The sequence below is a fragment of the Telmatherina bonti genome, assembly GCF_933228915.1.
Source record: "Telmatherina bonti genome assembly, chromosome: 16".
NCBI classification, from domain to species: Eukaryota; Metazoa; Chordata; class Actinopteri; order Atheriniformes; family Telmatherinidae; genus Telmatherina; species Telmatherina bonti.
In genome coordinates, this window is record NC_136614.1 from 31,765,006 (window position 1) to 31,780,644 (window position 15,639).

Consider the following 15,639-nt stretch of genomic DNA (forward strand, 5'->3'; position numbering starts at 1 on the left):
CCAACTCTTCATATCCTATAACAATATCAACCAATACCTAAATTTTGGAGTGAGTTGTGCCAAACAAACAAAAATATCTAGAAAAACATACATGACATCTCTTATATTTTGTCATTTAGAGCTAGAGGAGTCTTAGCTGAAGAGTTTCATATAGATGATATGCAAATTGTGTAAAAGTTGTTTCAGTAAAAAAGTAAAAAACAACACCAAGATATTTCCAATATTGCATTTTAATGTTGATATCGACCGATTATATCGGATCGTTAGTTATCAGTACTGCCGCATCAAAAGTGTTTATATGATTTTGATCATTTGGCAGCTGATTTACACACATACAGATTTTTACTCCTCTAATGGCTGCTATCTGATGATGGATACCACATTTTTCTGGATTATTTCCTCCTCGTTTTGAGAGAAAAACAGCAACTAAAGAGGATTCTCGTAAATTTGAGGATTAATAGTTTATTCTCAAAAGAAGAAGACAGAACATTTCCACATAAAATCAGTAATATGGATTACATTTCTTTAGTTCTTTTTATGTTTTTATTTTTTTATTTTTTTATTTGGTTCTTTTTAAAGCATCAAATAAATTTGTATTGATTCCATTATTTATTCAGCCTACATTCACAGTAAGCTACATGTGTAGCTACAGCTGGTGGGACAAACCTTCGGCCTGTCGGACCACCACCAAACATCCATATATCTTAGCCAAGGACGGCATGATTGGGATGAAGCAGGAGTTGGACCACTAACCAGTTATTGGATCACCAGTAGTTATTCTTGAATTCAGAAGAAACATCTTGTTTAGTTGTTGTATGTGTAAGGTTTTTTTTTTTAAATGAAGGTTTCACATCTTGTTTTCAGACACTTGTCACTAGTCTAAAGCCTAGCATCTTTTTTTTATTTAGGTTAGTTTAATCTTTTCAACAAGATACAAGAAAAGTAGGTGGAAAAAAGGAAGAAAAAATAGAAATATACATTAAATGAAATTGATTCTCATCAGAATATTTTCAGTTTGCTTCATTCATTCATTCATTCATTATCCTAACCGCTTAGTGCAGCTAAGGGTTGCGGGGAAGCTGGAGCCTATCCCAGCAGTCTTCGTGCGAGAGGCGGAGTACACCCTGGACAACTCGCCAGTCCATCACATGCAGTTTGTTTCTATTCTCATCATATTATAAAATAATCAATTTTAGAATTAAGTAACCAAGAAATAAAAGACTCTTTAAAAGACTCTTCATGATTTATATCTCACACATTCTGGTCATACAGAGTAAATCAACCTAAAACGTGGTCAAGCAGACTTTTAGGCTGGGTGTAAGACATTGTTAGATTGCTAAGATTTACTGTCTTTTATTCCAAACATATATTTTCCATACATACGTTGACAAAGGATGAATCAAATTCAACTCATAACTAAACAAAAATGAACTTAAGTCATTTTACCTGGTCAAAAGTGTCTCCCAAACAAACTGTCTCCAAGACTACAGGTGTGATATGAATAAGTCTTACAAATCAATTACTGCTTTTCCATTTAAACCATTAACTAAATTACAGACATAAAATCTGCATTTCTGGGGCTGATTATAATCGATAAATGATTGCATTCATTACTTAGGCAACATACTTGGCAAAAACGACCACAACACTCCATTTTTTTATACTGAAACAATAAACGGAGACCCAGTTTTTCAGCTGTACGTGGATTTTTAGGTTTCTGTTGTTGAAAAGGGGAGAATGTTTTGTCTTTTTTAGTTCGGCCGAGGAAATACAACAATCAGGGCAGAGTAGGAGGCCGAGGTAGTGATGAGAGTAAGGTGGGTGTTGGGCTCCGAGTTCATGCGCACTGTTGACTGACGTGCTGAGAAGTCTGAATGCCCCTGTGGAAAACAAAGAGAACAAAGTAGAGATTTGTCCATCCAGCAGGGCGTCATCTGCTGCCAGAGAAAGTCTACAAACATCTAGAACTTCTTCAGATATCTGACTTTGCCACAGCGGTTTGTAAACAAAGTAGCGGCGGTCCCTGAAGACACTGATGTGACGGTACTGGTCCTGGATCCGCCCCTCAGAAAGCTCCTGCAGCCATGTGGTTAAGATTAGCTTGTCTAAAACTTGTAGCTCTGCTTTACTGATGAGATAATGGATCTTCTGTCTGTCTCTGGTCACCTTTGTCTGCATGTCTGTCTCACTCCACACATCTGTCTTCGGATGTAATTGCGTACTTATGTGTGTTTATGATACAGGAGCTCTCTGCTTCTGTCAGCATGCCTTCCTGCCTCATCTCTCGCCCATCAGTCTCCTTCATGACAGACACCTCATTACATCGCCTTCCGGTTTTTAGCTGAAGATGTCGCCATAAAAGAAAAAGGGAAAAAATGGGTGCTGCCTTGGCTGCAGCTGAAATCATTCTGCTAACACATAAACACCATCACACATACACGTTTCACAGCATCATCTCTGCCCTCAGTGTCATGATCATCTGATGTATGAAGTCATATTTTAGTCTATTTTTCTTGTTTTTATTCATTTAACTTTGAACAGCAGTGACCCCTTTCTGCCCATAAGGGTGGTTATTTACCCTGTGAGGTAGCCAATAGAGGTGCTTCTCGTTGGATCTGAAAAACTCAGAGCTAAATTTTCCGGTTTTGTAATGAACCTGGATGGCATTACTTTAGCTTCCAGTGCTACAGTGAGAAACCTTGGAGTAATATTTGACCCTGACCTGTCCTTTGGTCCACATATTAAGCAGGTTACTAAAACAGCCTTCTTTCATTTACGTAATATAGCCAAAATTAGGGACATTTTGTCTCAGAGTGATGCAGAAAAACTGGTTCACGCTTTTGTTACTTCGAGACTAGATTACTGCAACTCTCTATTACTGGGCTGTCCTAAATATGCCCTGAAAAACCTTCAGCTGATCCAGAATTCTGCAGCCAGAGTCCTGACCAGAACCAGCATGAGAGATCATATTTCTCCAGTTTTAGCCTCTCTTCATTGGCTGCCTGTTGAATCTAGAATAGAATTTAAAATCCTTCTCCTTACATATAAAGCCCTCCACAACCAGGCACCACTATATATCAAAGACCTCATAGTTCCTTATATACCAAGCAGAGTACTTCGTTCGCAGACTGCAGGCTTACTTGTGGTTCCTAGAGTCTCAAAGAGCCGAGCGGGAGGCAGAGCCTTTGGTTATCAGGCCCCTCTCTTATGGAATAAGCTCCCACTTAGTGTTAGGGAAGCAGACACCCTCCCCACCTTTAAGACTAGGCTGAAGACTTATCTTTTTGATAAGTCCTATAGCTAGGGATGGTTAGCATCCCTTAGTTATGCTGCTATAGGTTTAGACTGCTGAGGGACATTTCCTGATACACTGAGCTTCTTTCTTTTTCTCTTTATCTCTTTCTTTTACCCCCCCCCCCCCAATAACAGTGTTGCATCATTAACATGTATGTCTCCTGTCTCAGCAGGTCTCCCTGGCCGGGAGTAGCAGTTCCTGTTGTCTGTTGTCTTTCTGTCCTCTTCCCCCCACACAGCAGAGGCAGATGGCTGCCTGTCCTGAGCCGGGTTCTGCCGGAGGTTTCCTTCCTGTTAAAAGGGAGTTTTTTCCTTCCCACTGTTGCCAGTGTGCTTGCTCAGGATGGGAGATTGAGTTGGACTCAACTCAATCTGTTGGTTTCCTTATATAGGCTATTATGAATTAGCCTTCATTATGTTTTCCCCTCTGTCTGTAAAGCGTCTTGAGATGGCATTGCCGTGATTTGACGCTATATAAATAAAGTTGAATTGAATTGAATTGAATTGCTTCCTAAAGAAGTTAGCATAGATTCTACTAAAACTTAGATGGGGACTCGATAGTAAGGATATTTTCATTCTGCTAACCTGCTTCCATCTTTTTACCAGCTTGTTTTGTTTAATTGATCTGATTGGCTGAAATCCGCTTGTATAGATAATAAAAGAATATACAACAGAGAGGAGTTTCCAATACTAGGAAAGGTTGGAAAGGGTCGTCTTTTAAAGTATGACGCACTCAGCAGCCTCTTTATCAGGCCCACCTTGCTAGAACCAGGTTGGACCCTATTTTTTCCCTTCAGTTATATTTTTATTCTTCCCGTCAAATATTCAACAAGGTAAATATTTGATGCTCTTTGTAAATATTTGATACTCTTTGTACTGCTTATAAATTCATGGCCAACCCCCATCCCGTGCTGGTGTAGCCCATCTGCTTCAAGGTCACAAATGTTGTGTTCAGCGATTTTCAGGCATTTCAGTCCAAACAACTGCTGCTCACTGGATATTTTCTCTTTTTCAGATCATTCTCTGTAAAGCCTAGAAATGGTTTTGTGTGAAAATCCCAGTAGATCAGTAGTTTCTGAGATTCTCAGCCCAACAACACCAGTTCAACGTCACATTAATCCCCTTTCTTCCTCATTCTGATGCTCAGATTGAACTTGAACACGTCTACATGACTACATGCTGCCATGTGATTGATAGATTAGATATGTTTGTGTTGACAAGCAGCTGAACAGGTGGACCTGATAAAGTCTGTTCAAGTGTTTTTGATCATCATCTAGGAGCTGATAGGTCACGTGCAAGCAGATGTCCACCTCAGGGCAGATTTGCATCATGCAGGACAGATGTTGCCCTCCCCATGACCAGCATCCAGATTAGCTATTTGGATGTTAAGGAGTTGTTCTCACTGTCCTGTTACTCTGTCCAACCATCTTAATCTTTACAAAAAAGCTCACATTTTTATTCTGGTGACCAAAACCTGGCACTGCACTGACTTTCATTCATTATCCTAACTGTTTAGTCCAATGAAGGGTCGCAGGGAAGCTGGAGCCTATCCCAGCAGTCATTGGGCGAAAGGCAGGGTACACCCTGGACAGATCACCAGTCCATCGCAGGCAAACAACCACTCAGGCTCACACTCACTCCTAGGGGCAATTTAGAGTAACCAATTAACCTAACATGCATGTCTTTGGACTGTGGGAGTAAGCCGGAGTACCCAGAAAGAACCCACGAATACATGGGGAGAACATCCAAGCACCACACAGAAAAGCCACTGCCCAAACCTTGCCCCAAGCATTGAACCAACAACCTTCGTGCACAGTGCTAACCACTAAGCCGCCGTCCAGCCCACTGCACTGACTTGCAATGCAAAACGTATTCACGGTATGAATCTTTACTTCCTGTTTTCTAGTCATCAAGAGCCCAGATGGCCGGAGGATCACTTTGACAGAGAGAAACGGCAGGCGGAGTGGGACTTCAGTAAACAATTCTTTTGTGACGTGCCAGGTAAGTTTCTGAATACTGATTAGAGAGCATTAAGAAACAGAAGATTTCTTCTGCATGTTATGGGAATCTCCTTTACACAGGGGACAGGTACTCGCGGCTGGTGTTTGCGTCAGCCGAAGGGAAGAATCTGTGGAATATTCAAGCCATCAAATCAATGTGCATCCAGGACAACATCAGAGTAAGTATATAGAAAGACACTATTTCTTTTCCTTTTTACTACGCTCTATCTGTATTAAATGTTTCCCTCTTTCACAGCTGCGCTCGCACCGTGACTACTGGAGTCTTTGCCAGCGCACCGATGCTGACTCCTGTTGCCCAAGCTGGACACTCGGCAACTACATTGCCGTCCTCACCAACCGGTCGTCCTGTCAGAAAATCACAGAGCGCGACGTGTCTCACACGCTGAAGACCCTTCGCTCGTGTGCCAAGTTTTACCACAACGGCACGCTGGGACCCGACTGCTGGGACATGGCCCTGCAACGGAGAGACCAGAAGTGCTCCGGTGTTCTCCGGAAGTGTACCAAGTACAACGCCGTCTATCAGATCCTTCACTTCCTGGTGGACAAAGACTTCCTCAGTTCCAAGAGCCTGGAGCATCCTCGTCCTGTCCTCAAGTACAGCATGCTCTTCTCTCCCACGGAGAAAGGAGACTCCATGATGAACATTTACTTGGACAATTTTGAGAACTGGAACTCATCAGATGGCGTCACCACGGTGACAGGGATCGAGTTTGGCATCAAACACGATCTCTTTCAGGACTACCTCCTCACAGACACGGTGTACCCCGTTATAGCCATCGTGATTGTCCTCCTGGTCATGTGCGTCTACACGCGCTCCGTCTTCATCACTCTCATGACCATAATTGCCATCATCAGTTCACTGATTGTGTCCTACTTTCTTTATCGAATGGTTTTCAACTTTGAGTTCTTCCCCTTCATGAACCTCACGGCCCTCATCATCCTCGTTGGCATCGGTGCAGATGACGCCTTTGTTCTTTGCGATGTGTGGAGCTACACTAAGTTTGATAAGCCGCATGCTGAGCTGGCAGAGACGGTCAGCGTGACTCTACACCATGCCGCCCTCTCCATGTTTGTCACCAGCTTCACTACGGCCTCAGCTTTTTATGCCAACTACATCAGCAACATCACCGCTATCCGCTGCTTCGGGGTCTATGCCGGCACTGCCATTTTGGTCAACTACATTCTGATGGTGACGTGGCTGCCAGCTGTGGTGGTGCTCCATGAGCGCTACCTGCCCACCGTGTTCTCCTGCTCCGAACCTCCAGTCCAGCAAAGAAGCTTCTGGGCCGGTCTTTGCCAGAAGGCCAACAAATGCCTGTTTACAGTCTCCGAGGCATCAAGGATCTTCTTCGAGAAGGTCCTGCCCTGTATCGTTATCAAACTGCGCTACGTCTGGCTCCTCTGGTTCCTTGCCATCACAGTTGGCGGGGCTTACGTGGTTTGCGTGAACCCAAAGATGAAGCTGCCATCCCTCGAGCTGGCGGAGTTCCAGGTGTTCCGATCCTCTCACCCATTTGAGCGCTACGACGCGGAGTACAAAAAGCTGTTCATGTTCGAGAGAGTTCATCATGGTGAGGACCTACATATGCCAATCACGATCGTTTGGGGCGTCATTCCTGTAGATAACGGGGACCCCCTTAACCCCAAAAATAAGGGGAAGCTGATGCTGGATAGCAGCTTCAACATAGCCAGTCCAGCAGCTCAGCTGTGGATCCTCAACTTTTGCCAGAAGCTGAGAAACCAGAGCTTCGTCTTTCAGTCAGATAATCAGGACTTCAGCTGCTTCATCGAGTCATTTATACAGGTCAGTATCATCAGCAAAAACACCCCCCCACCATTAAAATGTAGGCTATGTTCACACTGCAGGTAACTTAAATGCTGTTGCCATCAGACTCCAGTATGGACAGTCCACAGCCCTGATTGTGACCTGAATGGAAAGAAGACATGATGTCACGCGCTGTGTTTACAGACATTTATGCTACATACGTCGGCTTATGTACAAGTTGTTGCGTAATCATCGCTGACAACATAGGACATAATATTGTTTTTACGATTATTTACCTTTTGCTTTGTCTCCCCGCCTCTAGTGGCGTCTGTCTCACTTCGGTGTCATGAAAGTCTGATGAAATGCGACACCGTTATTTCAATTAGGTCAATTTGATGACATCAGATATGGATGTGATTCAAGACGACTTATTAAAGTGGACTGGTTGATTTCTAACCTGCTGTGTGAACATAGCTGAAGTATCTTCCCTGAATATCAGATCTAATGTTGAACGGTCTGTTTCAGCTTAAAAAACCTGCAGTGAAACTAAAGGTTGTGAACAAAAAATACATACGCAACACTCAGCAATATGAAAAACAAACTTTAATTAGGTCTTATTTACAAATGACATCAGAAAGCTTCTAATAAAAGCAGTGTTGCTGCTGTATTTTCTTACAGAACAACCAAGACAACTGTCTGTGCGATACTGCAAGGGAACAGTACACACTACAAACATTTTTTTAATTTATTGTTTAAATGAACTAAAAGGTGTCGAACCTTCGTGTGAGCTCTGTGTTTGATGGTTATCTTACAGTTTTTTCACTGCAGAAGAGTCGGTTTCAGCTCTAGTTCACCTTAGGCCAGCAAATCCAAATATCAAGACTTAACATGCAGTAAAGGGCCTAATCCCAACTCTGAAACCGGGGTTTGTCTCCTCATGTTGGTTTATTTTCGGCCCGTAACATTAAGCCGGGAGATTTACGGGGAAATAACAATGCGGGAAAGTTGCAGGAAAAACGGGAGTTTTCCTGTCAAAATGGGAGAGTTGACAGGTATGCCGTCTAGTAACATCATGTTATATCTGTTATGGAAAACGCTTAAATTGAAGACAGAAAATACCGGACAACCTGCAAAAGTGTGCAGAGATAAATTGCCCACCATCACATTTTAAGTCAAAAGTTTGGACACAGTTTAGATTTTTTTTTGCTTTGAAGGGAAAAGTAGAGCTGGACATGTGGAAAGCTGTTTGTAAACTCTGTAATGCACGTGGCGTACTGCAGTGACACAACAAACATTACTGCCCACCTAGCAGGACGCCATCCTGAAGTAAATACCGAGCTAATAGCCAAACATACGGCAGCAGCAAGCCAACAGACACTCAAACCAGCACTTTTAAATGCAGTTCAAGCTTTTGAAACAACAGAATAAGTTTAATTAGCTGGTTCAGAGATATTCCTGCTGAATAAATCTTAAGAACTGACACGCATTTTATTTGGCTCTTGATATAGTCTGTAAACTTGGTCATCATGCAACTTTTTTACATGGTCTGATGTTTAAAAAGCAAACTAAAAATCTTCAATACTTAGAAATCGCAATTTTAATCTAATCAGCACCTAAAAATGGTTAAAAATCAAATCAGGAGGAAAGTACATCGCCCCAGCCCAACTAAGAAGCATCAATCTTGACATGTAGCATTGCAAAATGGCCAAAAGAAACACAGCTAACAACCTCTGCTAGCATAGCCATCAAAAAATAGATAATTAAAACCACAAAAATTAAAAACATAAAGTATGTAATTTGATTTACCCCTTAACCATCGGGGCCCGCCCCTAGGCCCTTTCAAAGATGATGACACAGTTGTGTGCAAAAAAAGTTGTTTTTTTGTATGTGTGTGTATTGTAAAGTCCCAGAAGAGAGGTCTGTCACACACATACAGTTAATATATATTATTATTTTATCAGAAAAGCATTGATACCTTTACTGATACATAGCATTGGATTGAGACAATATTTTAAAACTACTGACAGACCGGCAGGTGCACGATGGACTCTCAGGTCCGTCATGCGCAGTAGTATTGAAATATAAAACATAAAACAGATTGTACAAGATATTATATTTTTAAAAATTATTTCATCTGGGAGGAAATGCTGTACAGGTCGACTCCTGACCCTCTGTTTTGGTTGGAAATTAATCAGAAAGGTCCAGTTTGTTTTTAGTAAGAAGAAAGGTGTTATAAGATAAAGTGTGTCCTCTTCGTGCCATATAGTTTTTTCTGGGTATACTATCCAGATATACTATCTCTGGGTATACTATCCAGATATACCATCTCTGGGTATACTATCCAGATATACTATCGGTATACTATCCAGATATACTTTCTCTGGGTATACTATCCAGATATACCATCTCTGGGTATACTATCCAGATATACTATCGGTATACTATCCAGATATACTTTCTCTGGGTATACTATCCAGATATACCATCTCTGGGTATACTATCCAGATATACTATCGGTATACTATCCAGATATACTTTCTCTGGGTATACTATCCAGATATACCATCTCTGGGTATACTATCCAGATATACTATCGGTATACTATCCAGATATACTATCTCTGGGTATACTATCCAGATATACTATCTCTGGGTATACTATCCAGATATACTATCGGTATACTGTCCAGATATACTTTCTCTGGGTATACTATCCAGATATACTATCTCTGGGTATACTATCCAGATATACTATACTATCCAGATATACTATCTCTGGGTATACTATCCAGATATACTATACTATCCAGATATACTATCTCTGGGTATACTATCCAGATATACTATACTATCCAGATATACTATCTCTGGGTATACTATCCAGATATACTATACTATCCAGATATACTATCTCTGGGTATACTATCCAGATATACTATACTATCCAGATATACTATTTCTGGGGATACTATCCAGATATACTATCGGTATACTATCCAGATATACTATTTCTGGGTATACTATCCAGATATACCATCTCTGGGTTTACTTCCTCCTGGATCCTCCATGGTGTTTTGAACAATATGTTTGCTGGCCCTCATCTGTTCTGACTTGGATTGGTAGATAAGGGTATCAGTCAATAAACTTGACCAATGGAATGCCACTGACCAATGCCATTCTCTGAGAAATGCTACTTTAATGTGTTATCTTGGTACAATCAGCTTCATCTAATGTTTTTATTCACAGTGGATGGAGACCCATGACTGCGAAGAGGCCCCTGGCCTCTACCCCTGCTGCAGCAAGTCCACTTTCCCTTATAAGCAGGATGTATTTGAGTTGTGCATCAAGAGAGCCATTATGGAGCTGGATCGGACCACGATGTACCACTTGGATAGCAAGACCCCCGGACCTCGATTTGATATCAATGACACCATTAGAGCCATAGTTTTAGAGTTCCAGAGTACCTACCTCTTCACACTGGCCTATGAGAAGATGTACCAGTTCTACCGTGAGGTCTGTGGTATTTAAAACCTTCATAACCCTCGCCTGCAGACCATGTCTGCCTGAACTGGACTAAGCTTTTGCTTTTGTTTCAGGTGGATGCCTGGATCACACAGGAGCTGCGCTACGCCCCAGCAGGCTTCAACCACGGCTGGTTTGTCAGCAACCTGGAGTTCTACGACCTCCAAGACAGCCTGTCAGGTGGCACTCTGGTTGCCATGGCATTGTCTGTGGCGGTTGCTTTCAGCGTCATGCTACTGACCACCTGGAATGTCTTCATCAGTCTCTACGCCATCCTGTCCATCGCCGGGACCATATTTGTCACAGTGGGCTCGCTGGTGCTTCTGGGCTGGGAGCTGAATGTCTTGGAGTCCGTCACCATCTCCGTCGCAGTTGGACTGTCGGTGGACTTTGCCGTCCACTACGGTGTAGCCTACAGACTCGCTGCAGAGCCCGATCGTGAGGGCAAGGTGATTTTTTCCCTCAGTCGGATGGGCTCTGCCATCGCTATGGCCGCATTGACCACCTTCGTTGCCGGGGCGATGATGATGCCCTCGACTGTGTTAGCCTACACCCAGCTGGGTACGTTCATGATGCTGATCATGTGCATCAGTTGGGCCTTTGCCACTTTCTTCTTCCAGTGCATGTGCCGCTGCCTGGGCCCCCAGGGGACCTGTGGTCAGATCCCGCTGCCCAAAAAGCTGCAGTGTCAGGTCTTTACCAAAGCCACAGCCACGACCCCTCCTTCTCCAGAGAAGAACTCCGGGAATTACCAGCTGGACTCCCAGGCCGGGGAGGCGGAGCACTACGAGTTGGAGCCACTGGCATCTAGTCAGAAAGCGGAAGATAAAACACGAGAAGATGACGAGTTGTGCACTCAGCTTTGTAACGGTATCCCTCCCCACCACCACGCCGCTCCATTTTCACACATCCACTATAAGAGCTCTGAAACTGGGAGAACTGGTGCAGAAAACGGACTTGTAGCCACAGTCAGCACGCCATCCAGGTGCCAGTACTCTCAAAACACAAACTGCACATGTGGGGATCCTGCTCCTCCTCACATGCTTCAGCAGTGGAGCCCACACCCCTGTTCTCAGCCTCCCCAGGACTCTCTTTCCTGTCCTCCCACTCCACAGCTCTTCCCCCTTTCAGGAAACGCCCCAAACAAACAAAACAAAGCTTTAGTTCCTACAAACCTGGACCCAGTCTACATGCACATGGAGTGCCGTGTCCACCACGTCCACTGCCCCATCACTCATTTCCATCACTGCTCCCAAGGGAGAGTATTGACCCCGAGGCAAGGACCTGCTCATACCTGCCACCCCAGGAAGTACTGTATCCACTCAGCCAGAGAACTGAGATCCACACCCTCAAACCAGGACACAAGCTCCGCTCCAGGACCAGTCACTGACTCTGAGACTACGGGAGGAGAAGACGTTCATAGACATGAAGTTAACCTTTCCAGTTCAGACTGTAGCCAAAGTATAAGTACCGGGACCTCAGCGCATCCCCACGCTCACCGTCCCCCTTCCTCACCTCACACCACCTGTCACGACAGACAGAAGCCGAAGGACAGAAACTTCTGCTGTGGTGAAAATCCTGCAGCCGCCACAACCACAGAAACAGCGACGCACAGTGATGCTAGCAAAATCCCTGGCAACCAGGAGAAGCTCGAAAGTATTCCCGTCACACGGGAGGAAAGTCACAAAAAGTGCAAGCAGAACTCTAAAAGAGAGCGGGCATCCTCGGCCTCCCCAAAGAAACTCTACTGTTTTAACAGGACGTTGAAAGTGAAGTGCAATTCAGCTTCAGACTTTAATGTGCCAAAAACTGAAGGCGGCATGCCTCCTTTTCTGGTAAACGCTAATCCCTCATCTGAAACCGTTTGCTGACCAGAGGTCCACCTTGTAACGAGAACGATCCAGAACAAACTCAGAACACTGAAAAACAAGCATCTGAATGTTTTCTGCTTTGTTCCAACCAGGTCTTCACATACCAGTTTAAGATTTCTCTACTGGGGGTGGCAACTGAGAACCAGTGCCAAATTTTCCAAAGCATCAGAGCTCATCCATTCCTCTACAGATGATCTTAAATCAGCGTGAAAGAGGAAATCTTAAACGTTCTGATGCTGTTTCTTCAGTACTTGGAGAGTATTTACATGAGGCTGTGAACTGTTAAGTAAAAGTTGTGAGATTCTCTCTGAAACATCACTGTTGTTGTAAAAAAAAAAAAGGCCAAAATGACTCCACAGACTTGTCTTAGCTATCTAGATGACATTCTTCTCAAGTAACAGTGTGATTGCAGTGTAATTTAGTCATTTTATTCCAGCTTTAGTATCGTCTTGGAAAGTTTTCAGTGACCACGAGCTGACTTGTGGCCTTCAGTTTTCAGTTTTCAGGACCTTCTGGCCATGTGGCAAGAAACAGAGAAATACAAGAATAAAAACCGCTCAGCGAGCACAGAGAGGAACAAACATGTTGAATATGAGTAAACCCACCTTTCAGGTAGGTCAGGTTACAATCGTCTGATCGTAGATGTTTATATGCATGGTCATGTTTTATTACAGTAGTTTAGTGTTAACTAATTATTTATATAAATGTGACAAAGACACTAAAAAGTTTGTCCTATTTGAGAGTTTAGATGGAATGCAACACTTCTGATCTGCATGTTTTCATCCCAGAAAACTGGATCATGACATCTTTAAGGGAAAAAAAAATTGAATTTTAAACCAAAACAATTAAAAATTATCTTGTCGAAGCAGAAAAACAAGAATAAAGAAAATTAGCTCAATAATAAATAAAAAAAAAAGATAAATTCAGAAAAACTCAACTGCTTTGTTTCATAATAAGTCAGAAAAGCAAAAGTTTTTATTAAAAGTGTCTTATTAAACCAAAAACATGACACCCTAACTCCACAAGCGATAAACAGATTTAGGAGCACTGATGAAGACATCTGAATCAACAAAATCACTTCCCATCCCTAATTTCAACCAAAACAACATCTGGTCTCTTTTCAGACGCCTCCACATCTTCCTCCGACATCCGGTCTGCCGCCACGTGCAGCATAACACGCCTAAACCGTGGATTTGTTCTCGTTTGTTGACAGAAATGATCACATCCACCTTAACAACCGTGTGCCACACAAGCTGATAACAACAAGAAATAAGTCATTGCCGGTCACTTTTTGTATTTTTGGGAGCTCATGTTCTATTTTCAGTGCTTTTGTGCTCAAGTCTCCACATGCCTCGGATAAAAAGTTGTACTGTATTATTAAAATGTTCTTTTATCACTGCTGTCATGTGAATTCATGTCGTGATTCATGTTCAGACCATAAAATGAAAACTTTCCATTAAAAGTGAAGAGATGAGCTCAAGTAACAGTACACCTGCTGCGTTGTGTCACGACGTCTGGCGCCATCGCTGCAATCTGTTGCATATTGCCCCAAGTCGCTGCCTGCTTCTGTCGTCTTTATTTTACATAAATACAACAATCTGATTTTATCACCATTTGTGTGATGAAGCTTGTTTTCTCAAAGGTCCGACTCAGAATCAGTCGACAGAATCCCCACTGGTAAATTGCATGCTGTGATAAAACCTTCATCATAAAATCATCAGTCAGAGACGGGTTAATGGATGGATGAAAAAAGTCCCTTTGTGTTGTGAGGTTCATTATATTACATCATTATATCAAGTGACAGGAGCGCTCTACACTTACAGGACTGACTTGCTGTGGCAGACCGCTTTAATTACAGGGAGACAACACTCCAGCACTAAACGCAGCAACCCAGCTGCCATCAATAGTCATTTTCCAAGTCAAACAAATATATTTTTCCATGAGTTATGCTTTTTTTAATGCGACTAAGACAACACTAAGAAACCACATCTGCTGATTGTTTTTTTCTTTTTATAGCAATGACTTGTTCAGTCTTTGCCTCCTAACTTTTATATATGTAGACCAGACAAAGATCTTTACCTCTGGAGTTAGTAGAGGCTAAAAATGTGATTTTTAAAGAGGGAAAATGGAACTTATCATTCATCAGGTGGGCGGAAACCCAAACCCAAAGGAATGCTGCTGTTGCTCCAGATGCCGCAGGAACTTTTAGAGGGTTACATGTCTATTTTTGTTCAGTTCGTCTCTACTCCCACAGCTTGTCTAAAATAATCAATTACTGCAGATGGATTTATTCAAACTGCACGTGATGAATTCAGAAGTGTACAATTTGAGGTCAGTGGTTGGGTAAAAGGACTTTTTTTCCCCTCTTCTTTCAAGCAAATCTACAAAGATAACAGGGGTTCGTTTGAGCTGGAAATCAAAAGCTCCTGATTGAGCTCTTCCTCTTTTCCCCTGCTATTAAATAATTTCCGGCACGGGTAGAAAGTAGATCTTTGATCATTTTTCTGCTTCCTGTTTTTTTCTCCAGTGGAGGAATTGTAGGGAATATGCCTCAGCAGTGTTTACTTTCTGGAGAAAGTTGGTTTATTTTCATTTGTCACCAAGAGTAATCATTCCTTACTCTTTGATCAAATAAACTTAGCAGGAAAAAATAAAATCAATATTTGAAGTGTTTTTGTTTTTTGTTTTTTTTGTTTTTTTTTGGTTGTAACGCTTTTTTAAGTTAAATTTTACACTGCTGAAAGGAAAATGCATTTGTTGGATGAACAGCAGCATAGAGATGTGGCTTGTTTCCATGAAAAACCTGTCAGATCATCTCTGCCAAACAGCTTATTTGGCTCTTGGTATTTAGTTTTAAACCTCGAGTACCCCAGGTGTTGACAATCAGATGATTGATTAAGCAATTGGAGAAAGTTTCAAAACATGTATAATATATATATATATATATATATATATATATATATATATATATATTTTAAAGCCAAATTATAAATTATCTAGTATATTTAAGAGAAAAGGGAAGAAAGAAAGTAGTTTCAATCTTAAAAGTCAACAACGTAAATTAAAATGGGAGTCAATATCTTCAACAATGTGGCGAGAATTCAGCTGGAAAAAAGCTCACTAGTTTCTTCATAATCTCATCCCAAAAGCGACGCCAAAGGACTGCC

General features: G+C 42.2%; 1 protein-coding gene across 3 annotated transcripts in view; it reads left to right on the forward strand.

Moving 5' to 3' along the window:
* disp1 (dispatched homolog 1) overlaps nucleotides 1-13,875 on the forward strand; it is a 119,847-nt gene extending 105,972 nt beyond the window's left edge. For all 3 annotated transcript variants that reach the window (XM_079255436.1, XM_079255437.1, XM_079255438.1), the window contains 5 exons: nucleotides 5,201-5,295; nucleotides 5,376-5,473; nucleotides 5,551-7,119; nucleotides 10,326-10,592; nucleotides 10,676-13,875. In XM_079255436.1, the coding sequence (XP_079111562.1) occupies nucleotides 5,201-5,295; nucleotides 5,376-5,473; nucleotides 5,551-7,119; nucleotides 10,326-10,592; nucleotides 10,676-12,472 (3,826 nt within the window). In that variant the 3' untranslated portion in view covers nucleotides 12,473-13,875. The remainder of the gene's footprint in view (nucleotides 1-5,200; nucleotides 5,296-5,375; nucleotides 5,474-5,550; nucleotides 7,120-10,325; nucleotides 10,593-10,675) is intronic.
* The last annotated feature ends 1,764 nt before the right edge of the window (nucleotides 13,876-15,639 follow it).